This window comes from Lactuca sativa, chromosome 4 (genome assembly GCF_002870075.4).
Source record: "Lactuca sativa cultivar Salinas chromosome 4, Lsat_Salinas_v11, whole genome shotgun sequence".
NCBI classification, from domain to species: domain Eukaryota; kingdom Viridiplantae; phylum Streptophyta; class Magnoliopsida; order Asterales; family Asteraceae; genus Lactuca; species Lactuca sativa.
The window spans coordinates 146,609,016-146,624,826 of record NC_056626.2 but is presented as its reverse complement, the minus strand read 5'-3'; the positions used below and the strand labels follow the sequence as shown (position 1 = coordinate 146,624,826).

Genomic DNA, 15,811 nt, shown 5'->3' with positions numbered 1-15,811 from the left:
GCAATATTGTAACTTTTGTATTGGACCATTCTAATTTTAACATGTTCTGTCAAAAAAATCAAAACCGCGTCTAGAATACTTGAGTATTTTGTATTATTAAATCAAGATTTTGTGAGCACAAATGTGTAAAATATCAGAAAATGATAGAAACATCGCTAGGTTATCATCCGAATAATACACAAACAAAGTTTTATATGTACGCAAGTTGGAGGAAGAACATATTGTGAGTTTAATTATAAGATTTTTCGTGCCTTAATCTTTTAGAAGTCTACAAAACTAGATAAACTCAAGGTTCGGATAAGGTTTGATAAAACCTTTAACGAGTAACGACAGTTTCCTTCTACCTTATAATAATTGACTTTATCCTCAATTAAGATCGTTGTTATGAGTTCATACTCAATTAATAAACCTGGTTACCTAAATTAAAAATTGACTTATTGGTAATATGATAATCTTATGTTAAACGTTTATTCTGAAAGTATGTTTCCTAAAATAGAAACATTCTAGATGCAATATGCGCAAGTTAGAGTAACAAAACAAGTAGCATGGAGTAAGATTTAAGAAGCATCAACATAATGCACAAACGTTTCAGAAATATGTAAAATTATAAATACAAAAGTGAAGTAACGATAAGCAAGTTGTGATTGTATAAACTTTGCATCTTGCAGAATCCTTCAAAAACTCGAATCCTCTGTTGTTGGTCTCCTCAGAAAATATCGTAAACTATTCGCCAAAACCTACAAAATGTTTCTTAAACTTAAAATCTTACACCCTAAAAATCATGCTGTGATTGTGAATTCTCAAATCACCTGTTGAAGTGGCTCAATAAGTGATTTTCCCCTATAATTCACATGAAATTTACCCTTTGCCAACAACCCCTACATTGCAATTTAATAAGTCGTTATGTCATATGTGTGGTAAAAAAAAGGTCTAGGGTTCAAGTCTCGAACAGATTCAATGTAAATTGGGCTCCCTTGTGTGGACCACTGTGTAACTTATTTACATACACAGACAGTGTGGGCCAGCTCAGGGTTTGCTGAAAGAATTAACTTTTTTGCAAAAAAAGAATGCTTTTTAACTACTTTATGTCTTTACACAAGGAGTTTTTGATTTACTTTAAAAAAGAACCTGATGAGACTCCCACATATATAGAGACAGATAGGACAGTGTCTAGTCAATGTGGGACCCAGACCCCAATAACAGGTTTCCAGATTACCTCAGTGTCAAACTCGCCTGACTCCACTGCGACATTTATATCCGTGAAAATCTTTACAAGATCTACCAGTAATCCAGGCCGATCTGCGGTTTCTACTGAGAGCAAACTGCATAATCCAACACTCCATGTTCATCACTTTTTTTTCTCTTTTGCTTAAAAGAAATTTATAATATACATATGGTTCTTCTTATTTTACCTTCGATTAGGGCCATCATCACACACATTTATGCGCGTTGCAATGTCCACATCAAGCTGAATAGTTAACCAATTATTAGGAGAATAAAATATTTGATAAATAATTAAATACACAACTTTACATACAAAAATTCTGTAAAGTTTAAATTTAAAAGGTAATGCATTTGCTGGTTTATATGTTAAAAGGTGATGATTATTGATTACAGATTAGTACCTTATGTTTTGGTGCCTCGATTCCAAAGGCTTCCCCCATTGCTAACTGGGCACTTGATTCCTATAGGCCATCAATTTCATAAAGTTTGTAAGGGCACATTAGTCATTACAGTTAAAAATATATAGTATTATATTTTGGGCAGTTTTGCAGTTTAACCACTAATACTTTTTTTTTCCAATCAAACCATAAAAGTTTCTGACTTTTTTTCAAATTAACAAATTTCCAGATTAGCATTTTGACCTCTTACAAAATGTATGAAACTTATATGGTTTGATTGGAAATAATAAAGTATAAGTTATAAAACAACAAACTGTCCAAAATATAATGGTTTTTCTGTAATTTGCTTATTTTATAAAGATCAAGACGAGGATAATACTGGGTGATATTTAAGAAGATTGCTAATAATTGTTAAACGAATTGCTTCAAGCAACTCTGGGTCTTCAACCTTACGCCCAGTTGAGCTGCAAAGAAACCCGATATAAATTAATCAAAATTTTAAAAATTGATGCTTTATTAATAGTTTATTCATGATGTTTTTTATAAACAATCTTGCTGAAATTATGTAAGAAAACAATAATGTAATTTGATAAAAAGATAGATATAGCTCAATACTTACGCTTTAGTGATTGAAAACTTGGTGTGTTTCCCTGAAGAATCTAGATGAACATTTGCTTTCACAACATTTAGTCCAAGATTTTGCAGAGCGTTCATCTGTACATATGTTTTTACATTTATGATTTATCCCACAATCACACAACACGTTTAGATGAATATAAGTTTATAATGATGAAAAAACAAAATTGATGGGCAGACGCACAGTGTCAAGAAGAGCTCCAAGGCGATTCCCGAAGGTAATCTGTACGAAAGTTGCATTGAGATCCGAATCCTGGTCTATGATCACCTTTGGAATCGGAACATCATCAGTTTCCTGATAAATTTCATCCTGTTCGACACCAGATTGAAGACACGAATGAAATTAGATTAGTTTACAAGACATAATCGAAGTTTTAGAACAAATTCTTTCTTGATACCTCTAAAGCTGTGGCTGAAGCTTTTGGAATCATAGTTCTCAGCGAATATGATAATCTGGGTAAGAACCCACATCAGGATAACAAAACAAAACAAAAAACAAAAAATCGTAGATCCTGAATCCGTGATGCGTGTTATAAAAGAAATCGATGGTGCTTTGGATCCTAAATTCCTAACTATAACGATTATTCTATTTTCATTTTCTTGCTTATTAAACTGTATATCAGCTGTGAAATTCTGAATTATACTTGAAAGTTGCTCAATCGCTAAGAATCCATTTTGAATTAAGACGATAGCTACAAAAATTAGCTACTAAGTGGTCAAATCAGTGATATTAAAGTTTGAAATTCGAGATTTCATGTATTTACAGACAGAAAGAAACCTTAGAAATCTTGAGAAAAATCACACAATGCAGACAGCTTACTAAGATAGAACTGGGGTTGGAATTTATAAGTTGATTTAGTAGCATACCTGGATTTGGGGGAAACACAGAAGTGTCTAGCAGGATTCGAACCAAAAGAAAAGGTAGAAATTGGGGATTTAGAGATGGGTTGCTTTGGAGATGCAACCAAATCGTCATAAACCCCAGCAATACAACCGTAAGAACCCATAGACACGGCCATTTGCGGATTCCCTGGTTAAAATGAACACTTCGTATGTAAAATTTGAAGTCTAAACAAAAGGGGAATCAGAAATTGGAGTTGTTGAATTGGGGGAGAACGTGGGCATGACGAAAATCAGGAGGTTGAGGGTTGGTGCGAAAATTGATGATGGACTGCACCAAAAGTGTAACACGTCAACTTGTACGATGGGAGTACACTTGTACTCGATTTGCTTCCATAGCATCCCATTTGTAGCTTGCATGGGAAATTTTTCTAAATTACTAAAATATGTTATTTTTGGTTTAAAATACAGTATATTTTATTGTTGTAGCTATAATAAAAAAAATATAATGGATTCAAATAAGATTTAACCTATTCAGCCGTTCTAAAATTTAACCTACATTTGGTTTGTTGTTTTAGTAAGATCAGGATTTTAATCGTACACTCGTAGTATCGTTTGATCTTTATAAAAAAAAAAAAAAAAAAAAAAAAAAAAAAAAAAAAAAGACCATGATTTTAAAGCGTACTCATAACGGATTGGAGGAAATGAATTTCTACCACCTTAATAATATTGGTTTTAAAGCAAGATCAAACTTAAGTTCATAGGATCGCACATTGGATCATAAGAATGTATACTAATCCGATTTCATCCATTCTCTTTAATTTGGTCTTCAATACCTTAAAGTGTAAATTCTAAAGTCATTTTCTAACCCAAAAAGACTAATCTAACAGTTCAAAAATCGAATGTAAAGCCTCAAAGATTTAGACATTCATCTTGAAACTGAGCCCAAAAAATCCATTTATTCGGCATGAAATCGAGCATCACATATCACACGATGTCACGCAGAGTGTAACATCCGGAATTTCAGGTATTATATTTATTCATTTTATTTTGAGTTTTGTGGAAGAACTCGGCGAGTTGGTGCGTAGACTCGCCGAGTAGAAACGCGATTTCTCACCTGGATTAATGACCGGACTCGACGAGTCGCATCGGTGGACTCGGCGAGTCTGTGCTGTTTAATGAAACCCTAATTTCTCGAGTTTGGGACCTATTTAAAGGGCCTTATGGCCGTCATTTGTGCTCACCAGCCCCAGAGCTAAACCCTAGTGAGCTTGAGCGTTTGGAGTGAGAGAAGGAGCCATTGTCGACCTTGGAGGTGTTGTTTAGCAAGGGAAAGGAAGTTATAGCCAAGAGGAAGCAAGAGGGTTAACTTCCTGAAGATCTGAGGTCCAGAACATCACGTTTGAGGTACTATTTTCGAACCATTTTCTGTTGAGGTGATGTTCATGTTGAATTAGGGCTCATTAAGCCCTTTTATGACTAGATCTAGTGCTTCCATGGTCCCTTAAGCGAGTTATGTTCTGGATCTGGACCCTTGGAGGTCCAGAGTGTCTCTTTGTCTAAGCTTTATATGATTCTATGGAGGTTTTGGTTTGGGATCTTTGTGTTTGAGATTAAAACACCATTTATGAGTCAATAGGTGTGATATGAGCGCCAAGACATAAACTTTACGTGATAAATAAGCTTGGAAAGACTGGATCTATGAGTTAGTGGAACAGATCTGACCTCAGGAGATCGTTTGGGGTTGTGCATGGAATGCACTCGTCGAGTCCATTGGCAGACTCGACGAGTTGGAGCGAGTTGTTCTGTGTTTTCGAACCAGGGGTTGAGTAACCGAGTTGGGTGAGTGACTCAGTGAGTCGGAAGGGATTCAGAGGAATCGGGTCCCCGTAGGGACTCGGCGAGTGGGTTGACCGTTGACCATTGACCGGTGTTGACTTGATAGAGTTAGTCAACCCTAGTTGGGAAAGTGTTAATTATAGTTATATTTGTGTTATAGGAGGACTATAGCTCGGGAGATCGAGCACTAGTGATTTCAGGAATTTACGAGTTACCGAGATACGCGAGGTGAGTCTTCTCACTATGCTTTACCTTAAGTAGGTAACCAGAGTTATGTGACAGAGTATTTGTATGCTGTGTATGTTATGTGTTGTACTGCATTATTTCTATGTGATTTATGCTGTGCATGTTTACAGAGTTAGAACCGGAAGGTTCACAGAGTAGGGTCCACGGACCCACAGAGTTATAGCCTCGAGTGGCTAATATGTGTTATGTGTGGTATTTTGGGGAACTCACTAAGGTTCGTGCTTACAGTGTTTTGCGTTATGTGTTTCAGGTTTCTCTTAGGATCACGGGATGGCACCGGCTCGATTGTACACACCAGAGAAAGAGTCATGTTTTGAGGGTCCTGGTTTATTATGCAAGTGAAAAATGGAGTTATGTTTTGTAATTCGATTATGAATAAGATTTTAAGCAAAGTGTCTTTAAGAATTAAACGATTATTTTTAAATGAAAAATTGTTTGAAATTTTTAGTGTTACAAGTTGGTATCAGAGCCTTGGTTTGAGGGATTCGGATGCGCCTTCGAGTAAATCTGGACTCAAACTGAGGAAGTAAGAAAAGTTTTCAAAGAAATAATTTTCTAAAGCGAGTAAGAGTTCAAAGAGAAAGCGAGAAAAAGCAGTGTGTACAATCAGCCAGAGCCCGAACGGTGATTTCCCAAAATACCCCTTACTTTTGTGTTATGAGATATTTATGATGCAATCTATGAGATATTATTGCATGCTAGAGACAGGCTAGGTATTCCATATCTTAGGACTAGAGTGGCCTGATTTATGATGCCTTAGCCTAGGAATTGTTGTTATATGCGATGTGCTTTTGAGTATGTGATGAGTGAGAATATTTAGTTGGAATCCTTTAGGGGATTTGAGTAGAGGAGTAATCTAGGGGAGATACCTAGATAAGTACTGTGGTACTTAGCGAAAGAATAGTTAGAACCCGCGAGGGGAAGAGTTGCAGAGTTCGATGGTACTTTCGAGGATGAGCAGAGCAGGCGGAGTTATCACCCAGAGTGAGTTATATATATATTCTTCGATGCTCGAATGATGCTTGCTTCGTGCTTTGTGGAACTCTCGATGGTGGGAGTCAGCTACCAAGCGAATATGACGATATTCAGGAGGTATATGGCTGGCATCATTAGGAGCTCTTCAGCAGCTGATGGCAGAGAAGTGTGGGAATCTAGGAAGAGCCTAGGGAGTAACCTTAGCCAGATGAGTGCGCCGGCAGAGTAGAGAATTTCGTTAGGGAGCGAGCGCGCGACGGAATTGGTGAACGAGAAGGTCGAGCAGCTACTTAGGAGCTCCGGGATAGTCCGTGTGGAAAGTATGGGTAGATGTGGTAGGTAGTATGGTCCCGTACTACTGAAATCAGAGGACCCATACTTGATACAGGGAGTATTCTGAAGGTTCTAATGAGCGGATTGAGGAGTGATGTTATGGTTCGAGTACCATACATCGGAACAGATTGAGGAGTGATGTTATGGTTCGAGTACCATACATCGGAGCGGATTGAGGAGTGATGTTATGGTTCGAGTACCATACATCGGAGCGTATTGAGGAGTGATGCTATGGTTCGAGTACCATACATCGGAGCGTATTGAAGAGTGATGTTATGGTTCGAGTACCATACATCGGAGCGTATTGAGGAGTAGTGTTATGGTTCGAGTACCATACATCAGAGCAGATGGAGAAGTGATGCTATGGTTCGGGTACCATACACCGGAGCATATTGAGAAGAGATGTCATGGGATGAGTACCATGGTTCGTAGTGAATGATGCTTGTGGTTCTCCGGTTATGCGGTCACGATTGATGAGGTAGAGATTGGATGCTATTGATAGCTTCATTTTATTTACTTCTTTTTATAGTTTATTTTAGTACATTCATTCGCATTTTAGTTAACTTCCATGCATATTTTCCCTTTTGTTATTTTTATGACCATTTCGGGGTACTTTCTAGTTTCTTGAGCATTATTGCAGATTTTCTTGGAAACTAGCGGAGCGGCACTCTTGGGAGGCGATTGGGCTTGAAAGGAATTGGGGATTTCGTGCTTGATGGATATAAAGGTGACTCATGAGGTGGACCTGTCAATTGCTTGAAGGCTTGGAAGAATTGAGCTTTAAATTTGAAAGACGCGGGAGAATTCTTGAGTGTGCAAGATCAATGTTTGGGAGTTTGCGGAAGTTTAGAATGATGTGGATAGACAAATTGGGCTTTAATTGAAGAAATATTGAAGAAAAATGGGTTAGGAGTTGATTGGATTCGAACTGGGCCAATGGATTAGTTGTGGGGGCCCAAAACTTGAAGAAGCCCAAAATCACCCGTCAGAGCCCGCGGCCCGCGTAGGATTCCCCGCGGCCCGCGTGGCTTCCTGACTAGGGCAATTTCGGGATTTTGCTTAGAGCTCTATTTTGGGAAGTTTGGTGTGCCTCTTTAGCCTTATCTTGAAGGTCCGATTTTCATACTTTCTCTCTGGAGTTTGGAGCATTTTTGGAGGCCAAGAACACTTGAAGAATATCTTCTTTTCATCTCTTGAATCTTGTCAAATGTTTGGTACAATCTTATCTAACTTTGTTCATTTGAGTTTAGCCATGCTTGGCTAAGCAAATCTTGGTTGACTTTTTGTTGAATCCTTTGAATTTTTGTTGAATGTTGAAGAATCCATGAACTTGTTCTTAAATCTTTATGGAAATGTTTTGTGTTTTATCATATTATCACTACTAGTATGTTTTTATTCATGCGTTTAAATGTGTTTGTGGTGATTAGTTGGCTAATTTCTTGATTAAGTAAATGATTCTCAAATTAGCAAGCAACAAATGATTTTTGTGTTGTTTTTGCTTCACACAATCATAAAAACATTTCCTCCAACATGGTAGTGAAAGAAATTGACTCATCTTGGATTTGGTGACTTTTTGGTTCTTAATGCTATTTGACTTTCACTAATTACATGCTATTTGGAATTAGTGACTTTGACTAAGGAAATTGTTATGAGCTTCTCTAGCCATTTCAACAATTAAGAAAAGTCTAGGTAATCTCAAGCTTCTTGGATTACTATAACCAAATTAAGGATTTAAATCAAAGTATTGCACCATTGGATACTAATGATATGTTCATCAAAAGTCAAAGTGAGGAAACTTTAAGTCAACCATCTCTCCTTTATTGATTTTACATCAAACTCTTATTTTTGTTGCATTTGTCTATTTAAATCATATTTAATTCTAGTTTGTTTCAAGTATTTCAAAACACCAAAACCCCCCATTTTATTTTTATTTTCATTTTACAAATATTTTTACAAAGAGATTTTTCATAGAGTTATAAATTGAACCAATCTCCGTGGATTCGATCCCTTTACCACTATACACTATTTTAGTGTGTAATATTTAGGGTTATTATTTGTGTTGGCCTCGACAACCACCAAATTTTTGGCGCCGTTGTCGGGTATTGGTTTATTTTTAATCAATTTGTTTCTCTATGCCTAGATCTCAGCGTACAGGTGATTTGATTTACAATCTGGAAATCGAAAAAGAAGCAAGGCGTTTGGCGAAGGAAAAGCGAATTGAACGTGGTCAAACTTCTAATCCTCACGGGGACCCGGAGGTTGAAACCGAGTCATTAAGTGATATAGAACCCGATTCTAGTCCCGACCCTCGCCAAGAAATTCCCGAAACACCACCCCTACAACAAAACCCACCCATTATTGAACCAATTGCAATGGCGGACGGAGGAGAAGTTCCCGAAAGAACTTTGAGGCAAATGATGGAGACCGATGTTACACAAACTCCAACCGGTATCAATTACCCGGTTTTGGAAGGAGGCTCGGAGTTGAAGTCAAGTTTAGTCCATCATCTACCAACTTTTCATGGATTGGAGAATGAAGACCCTCATAAGCATTTGAAGATGTTCCACATTATTTGCACTAGCATGAAGCCACAAGGGTCAACCGATGACCAAATCAAGCTAAGGGCATTTCCCTTTTCATTGGCCGACAGAGCAAAAGATTGGTTATTCTATCTTCCACCGGGGTCGATCAACTCATGGACCGACATGGCAAGAGCTTTCCTTGATAAATTCTATCCCGCCTCAAGAGTCTCAAGTCTTAGAAATGAGATTTGTGGAATCCGCCAAGGTCAAAATGAGACTTTCCATGATTATTGGGAGAGGTTCAACAACTTGTGCTATAGTTGCCCACAACACCAAATTCCGGAACAACTCCTCATTCAACACTTCTATGAGGGATTGTTGCCAATGGAGAGAAGACTAGTTGATGCCTCGAGTGGTGGAGATGTCTTTAGTAAAACCCCACAACAAACAAGACAACTTTTCAACACCATAGCCGCAAATTCACAACATTTTGGCCCTCGCCAAGACATGAAGAGAGACACACAACACAAAGTCAATGAAGTGGGAACATCAAATCTTGAGTCTCAAATAAAAGATCTAACCTCCGTTGTCCAAAAGCTAGCCATGGGACAAACTCCACAAGTGATGGTTTGTGGAATATGTGCAACAATGGGACATCCTACGGATATGTGTCCCATCCTTCAAGAAGATGCGGAGCATGTGAATGCCACGGGAGAGTTCCAAAACTACCACAACAAACCATCTGGTTACCAAAATGCATATAATTCGAGTTGGAAGCCAAATCCCAACATGACCTACAACTCAAGATCATTGCCTCAAAATGTATTGGTTAGACCGTCCTATCCACCACCGCAACCTCAATACCAACATCAACAACCACACTATCAAACCAAACCACACCCTCCACATCATCATCAACAACCTCCTCAATCTCAACCAAGTAGCTCCAGAATATCTCTTGAAGACATTGTTAAATCTCTAGCCATTAGTACCCAACAATTCCAAAAAGAGACAAGGACTAGTATCTCCAACCTTGAAGCACAAATGGGAGATATAGTTACATCTATAAGCAAGTTGGAATCCCGTGGTAAACTCCCTTCTCAAACCGAAAAGAACCCAAATGTCAATGTGGTGACCTTGAGAAGTGGCAAACAAGTCGGAGAAAGTACTTCAAAGAAGAAGCCAAGGGAAGAAGAGGAAGAAATAGAGATCATTCCCATTGAAGAACCTATAGTCAAGAACGATGCACAAGTCGGAGCCCCAAAGAAGACTACCCCTTTAGTAACACCGATAGCCACTCAACCACCGTTCCCCTCCCGACTTGCAACCTCAAAGAAGAATATGGAGGAGAAAGAGATTTTGGACACCTTCCGAAAGGTGGAAGTAAACATCCCTCTACTTGATGCAATCAAGCAAATTCCGAGATATGAAAAGTTCTTGAAAGAACTTTGCACCAACAAGAGGAAGTTGAAGGGAAATGAGAAAATTTTGATGAATGAAAACGCATCCGCGGTTTTACAAAGGAAACTTCCACCCAAATGCAAAGATCCCGGGATGTTCACGGTTCCTTGCAAGATTGGAGATGTCACTTTTAGTAGTGCTATGCTTGATCTTGGTGCCTCTATCAATGTCATGCCCTATTCGGTGTATGAATCATTGAATGTCGGACCCTTAAGTGAAACCGGTGTCATAATCTCTCTTGCGGATAAATCAAGTGTCTTTCCTAGAGGTGTTTTGGAAGATGTCCTAGTGCAAGTGAACCAATTGGTCTTCCCGGCGGATTTCTATGTGATTGATCTAGATGAGCAAGTGTCCTCCAAATCGGCTCTAATCTTTCTTGGGAGACCGTTCTTGAAGACGGCTAGGACAAAGATCGATGTGTATGCGGGAAGTTTGACAATGGAGTTTGATGGCGAAACAATAAGTTTTAATATTTATGATGCCATGAGATATCCTAGTGATGTTTCATCTTTGTACTTTGTTGATGTTGTCGAGCCAATCACTCAAGAATTGTTCGAGTTATCTAACGGTGATATATTGGAGATGATCTTAAGCAAAGGATTCGATTGTGGGAAGCTAGCCGAGTAATTAAAACTTTATTCTTTGGATCCGGAAGTTGAGAAGTTGGTAAATAAAATGGAGATGAAGAAATCCACAAGATTAGATGTCAAGCAAGTTGAATTGCCCCCAACTCATACAAAATTGCCCCCATCCCTTGTTCAACCACCCGAATTGGAATTGAACGTCTTACCTCAACACTTGAAGTATGCCTATTTGGGAAAGAATGAAACCCTTCTAGTTATCATTTCAACTCACTTAACCGAATTTGAAGAAGAACAACTCATCAAGGTGTTGAAGGAGCATAAAGAAGCCATGGGATGGACGATTGCGGATATCAAGGGATTGAGCCCCTCCACTTGTATGCACAAGATCTTAATGGAGGATGAATGCAAGCCGAGAAGGGACGCACAAAGAAGGTTGAATCCGCCAATGATGGAAGTGGTCAAGAAAGAGATTTTGAAGCTCCTAGATGCAGGGATGATCTATCCAATCTCGGATAGCAAGTGGGTGAGCCCGGTGCAAGTCGTTCCAAAGAAGACGGGAATCACGATGGTCGAAAACAACAAAGGTATGATGGTTCCCACCCGTGTGCAAAACGGGTGGAGAGTATGTATTGACTACCGCAAACTCAATGCAAGCACACGAAAAGATCATTTCCCATTGCCTTTCATTGACCAAATGTTAGAAAGGTTGGCCGGGAAATCCCATTATTGTTGTCTAGACGGGTACTCCGGTTTTCACCAAATCCCGGTGGCACCGGAGGACCAAGAAAAGACAACTTTTACATGTCCATTTGGCACTTTCGCATACCGTAGAATGCCATTCGGATTGTGTAATGCCCCGGCCACTTTCCAACGTTGTATGGTTAGTATCTTTTCGGAATACGTTGAAAACATAATTGAGGTTTTTATGGACGATTTCACGGTATATGGCAACTCCTTTCAAGAGTGTTTGACCAATCTCACCAAAATTTTAAAAAGATGCATTGAAACAAATTTGGTTCTAAATTTTGAAAAATGTCATTTCATGGTGAGTCAAGGTCTCATTTTGGGTCACATTGTGTCTAAAAAAGGAATTGAGGTAGATAAGGCCAAAATTGATGTTATTCAAAGCTTACCTTACCCGACTTGTGTTCGGGAAGTTCGTTCTTTTTTGGGCCATGCAGGTTTCTATCGAAGGTTCATCAAAGATTTTTCAAAGATAACAAGACCAATGTGCCAACTCTTGCAAAAGGTGGTTGATTTCGAGTTCAACGAGGCGTGCAAAGAAGCTTTTGACAAGCTCAAAGAGTTGCTTACATCCGCCCCCATCATGCAAGCACCAAATTGGGATCTCCCCTTTGAGATCATGTGTGATGCAAGCAACTATGCGATAGGCGTCGTTTTGGGTCAAAAGAACGGGAGGGCCTCCCACGTGATCTATTATGCATCAAGGACACTAGACAATGCTCAAAGCAACTACTCAACCACGAAGAAGGAGCTATTGGCCATAATGTTCGCTTTGGAGAAGTTTCGGCAATATCTACTTGGCACCAAAGTCATAGTGTATTCGGATCATGCGGCTCTCAAGTACTTGATGACAAAGAAAGATGCAAAGCCGAGACTCATCCGGTGGATCCTACTGTTACAAGAATTTGACTTGGAAATCCGGGACAAGAGCGGATGCGAGAACCTCGTGGCCGATCATCTAAGCCGGATCACTTCAAATGAAACTCCTCTCCCGTTGTGGGACGAGTTTCCGGATGAGCATCTCTTTTCCCTTACTCAATCTATTCCTTGGTATGCCGATATCGTTAACTTTTTGGTCAGAAAAAGGTATCCCGACACATTCACACGTACTCAAAAAGACAAGTTGAAAAGTGATGCAAAATATTATGTGTGGGATGAGCCTTATTTGTGGAAACATTGTCCCGATCAAATCATTAGGCGATGTGTACCCCAACAAGAGCACCAATCCATTTTGCAATTTTGTCATGAATTTGCTTGTGGGGGACACTTCAGACCTAGCCGAACCTTGAGAAAGGTTCTTGAATGTGGACTATTTTGGCCAACCATGTCACGCGACTGCTACTTGTTTTGCAAAAGTTGTGAACGGTGTCAAATGACGGGAAACATTTCGCAAAAGAACCAAATGCCCCAAAATCCAATCCTTGTTTGTGAAATTTTTGACGTATGGGGGATTGATTTCATGGGCCCATTTCCTGTTTCGTTTGGCAACGTTTAAATCTTCCTCGCGGTTGACTATGTTTCTAAGTGGGTTGAGGCCAAAGCCACAAGATCGGATGATGCCAAAACAGTTATTGAGTTTTTAAAATCTAATGTGTTTGTGAGATTTGGTGTGCCTAGGGCTTTTATTAGTGATAGAGGGACGCACTTTTGCAACAAAATGATGGAAGCTTTATTGAAAAAGTACAACGTGACCCATCGTGTCTCTACCGCCTATCACCCTCAAACAAACGGTCAAGCGGAGGTTTCGAATCGTGAATTGAAGTCTATTCTAGAGAAAACAGTGAATCCGACAAGGAAGGATTGGAGTTTGAGACTAGACGATGCCTTATGGGCCTATCGGACTGCGTACAAGACCCCGATAGGAATGTCCCCGTTTAGGTTGGTCTTTGGAAAGCCATGTCATCTTCCCGTCGAGTTAGAGCACCGTGCATTTTGGGCGGTCAAGCAATGCAATTTCAACATTGACGAGGCGGGAAGGCATAGGAAACTTCAACTCCAAGAGCTAGAAGAATTGAGAAATGACTCCTATGAAAACTCAAGGATTTACAAGGAGAAAACGAAGCTCTTCCACGACAAGTCCATCACCCGGAAGCATTTTGAACCGGGGCATAGGGTCTTACTATACCATTCACGATTGAAGTTATTTCCAGGCAAGCTAAGGTCAAGATGGATTGGACCTTTTGTTGTGATTAAGACCTTTGGCCATGGGGCGGTGGAAATTCAAAACGAAAAGACGGGACAAATTTTCAAAGTCAATGGGCACCGGTTGAAGCCATTCTATAAAGGTTTCAGTGCTAATGCCCTTGAAATCATCCATTTGGATGTCCCGATGTGTTGAAGAAAGCTAGGAGGACGTCTCGCCAAAGACGTTAAAGAAGGGCATTTTTGGAAAGCAATTTGCTTTCACCATTTTTTTTCAAATTCTAATAAATCATTTTACTCCAATTTTTGAAAGGTTTCATCAATCGATCCCCATTTACTCCAAATTTTGTCAAAATTTTGATACCGGGCCTTAAGGGGATCGTTTTGGCTTAAAAATCAAGTGTTTTGGAACAAATCTCATTTTTGATGTGCAGGAACACCCGCGGCCCGCGTGGCTTTTAGGCTTAAGGCTTGCGCGGCCCGCGTAGGTCAGGGTCATATTGGGGAACAGCACCTGCGGCCAGCCCGCGGCCCGAGCCCTGCCCACGTGGGAGGTCAGAAGGTTTTCAAGCCAGTTGACGCGGCCAGCACGCGGCCCGCGCCGTGCCCGCATGACGATTCGTAGCACTTAGATTTTTTTTCGCGACCATCCAGTACCCGCGGCCAGCCCGCGGCCCGCGTTCCACCCGCGTGTAAGATCAGAATGCAACAGAAATCTCAAGCCAGTAGACGCGGCCAGCACGCGGCCCGCGCCCTACCCGCGTGTTGGTCGTTTGACTGTTTCCTTGGAGCTGTTGACTGCCTTGACTTTTGCTGACCAAGAGATTTAATGAGTTGACCAAACATTGATCGGGTTTAACCTTCGTTGACCAAAGATTAAACACCTTCAGCACCCTTCTTCTTCATTCTAACCTAACACATTCCTCCATTTTCTCTCTAGAAGCTCAAGAACGCTAAACCCACTTCTCACTAAAATCCATTTTCCCGGAGTTCTACCGGTCGGAATCTCGCGGAACCACCGCCATTCTTCTCCATTTTTCATCCTCTACAAACCCCACCCAAATTCCGGTCCGATCTGTGGCCGGAATTCCGGGCGCCACCACCACCCACCACCACCTTTTTTCGTGTTTTCCGGCCAACTCTGTCCACCATTGAAGAATCCGAGCACGGGGTTTTGTTTCTATCATCAAGAACTTTCTAGTCATACCAATCTTCCCACAAAAACTCACAAAAAATTTCCGTCTAATTTCGGGTGCCGCCACTCCATTCGTCGGAATGTCATCTTGAAGCTAGTTTGTGGGGGTTGTTTTAGCGATTAAAGTGTCAAATACGGAGCAAAATTGCAAGCTTGGGGTATGTCTTGACGAAATCTTTTTGGTGGCACTAATTCTCCCGAGTCTTAAAAATTGGGTAATTTCATTCCTTTAACTTATTGTTTACATCCCAATTTCTCATTTGTTGTTGGTATTGTGTGCCTTTGTGTGGCTTGAAAGTTATTGTTGGTAAAATTTTGTCCCGATAAAATGTCTAAACGTGCAAAAACGGGGACGGGAGCAACTTCCTCTAAAGGAGGTTCGAAGAGAAAATCCACGGATCCCCCGTTTCGTTTGTTGAATCGTGAGGACCGTAAAACCTATGATTTTCTCGTTTCAAATAAGCGTCAAGTCAAGTCAACGAAATTCCTCCATAGGGAATCTTTTGCTAGTCTTGGGGTGCTCGATGGAGTCCAAGCATTGTTTAACAACATCGGGTGGGGTCAATTCCTCTATAACCGTGCCGCCACCTATGTTGAACCCACATTGGAATTTCTTGCCACATTCAATCCCGAGGAGGAAGCCCAAACCGTCACCTTCCAGATACTCGGTGA

General features: G+C 40.2%; 2 protein-coding genes across 2 annotated transcripts; one reads left to right on the top strand and one right to left on the bottom strand.

Annotated features, from left to right (window-relative positions):
• Window positions 1–529: 529 nt before the first annotated feature.
• Window positions 530–3,615, bottom strand: LOC111892294 (ACT domain-containing protein ACR11). The gene is made up of 10 exons (XM_023888369.3): window positions 3,126–3,615; window positions 2,657–2,711; window positions 2,443–2,568; window positions 2,242–2,336; window positions 2,002–2,086; window positions 1,626–1,685; window positions 1,413–1,468; window positions 1,217–1,322; window positions 810–878; window positions 530–737 (listed from the first exon to the last, which is right to left on the bottom strand). The coding sequence occupies exons 1-10, from the start codon at window positions 3,275–3,277 to the stop codon at window positions 675–677; spliced, it is 867 nt and encodes a 288-aa protein (XP_023744137.1). The 5' UTR covers window positions 3,278–3,615; the 3' UTR covers window positions 530–674.
• A 5,008-nt stretch (window positions 3,616–8,623) lies between these two features.
• Window positions 8,624–11,101, top strand: LOC128133527 (uncharacterized). Its single transcript, XM_052770999.1, has 3 exons — window positions 8,624–8,901; window positions 10,159–10,446; window positions 10,537–11,101. The coding sequence occupies exons 1-3, from the start codon at window positions 8,624–8,626 to the stop codon at window positions 11,099–11,101; spliced, it is 1,131 nt and encodes a 376-aa protein (XP_052626959.1).
• Window positions 11,102–15,811: the final 4,710 nt, after the last annotated feature.

Bases quoted from the DNA above. Each gene is read 5' to 3' on its own strand.
- LOC111892294 (XM_023888369.3), bottom strand. From the start codon at position 3,277: ATGGCCGTGTCTATGGGTTCTTACGGTTGTATTGCTGGGGTTTATGAC. The intron at 1,686-2,001 runs GTATTATCCTCG...GATGGCCTATAG, and splicing joins ATCTTCTTAAATATCACCCA to GAATCAAGTGCCCAGTTAGC. The intron at 1,469-1,625 runs GTACTAATCTGT...TTAACTATTCAG, and splicing joins TCGAGGCACCAAAACATAAG to CTTGATGTGGACATTGCAAC.
- LOC128133527 (XM_052770999.1), top strand. From the start codon at position 8,624: ATGCCTAGATCTCAGCGTACAGGTGATTTGATTTACAATCTGGAAATC. The intron at 8,902-10,158 runs GCAAATGATGGA...GACCTTGAGAAG, and splicing joins GTTCCCGAAAGAACTTTGAG to TGGCAAACAAGTCGGAGAAA. The intron at 10,447-10,536 runs GTTCTTGAAAGA...GGTTTTACAAAG, and splicing joins CAAATTCCGAGATATGAAAA to GAAACTTCCACCCAAATGCA.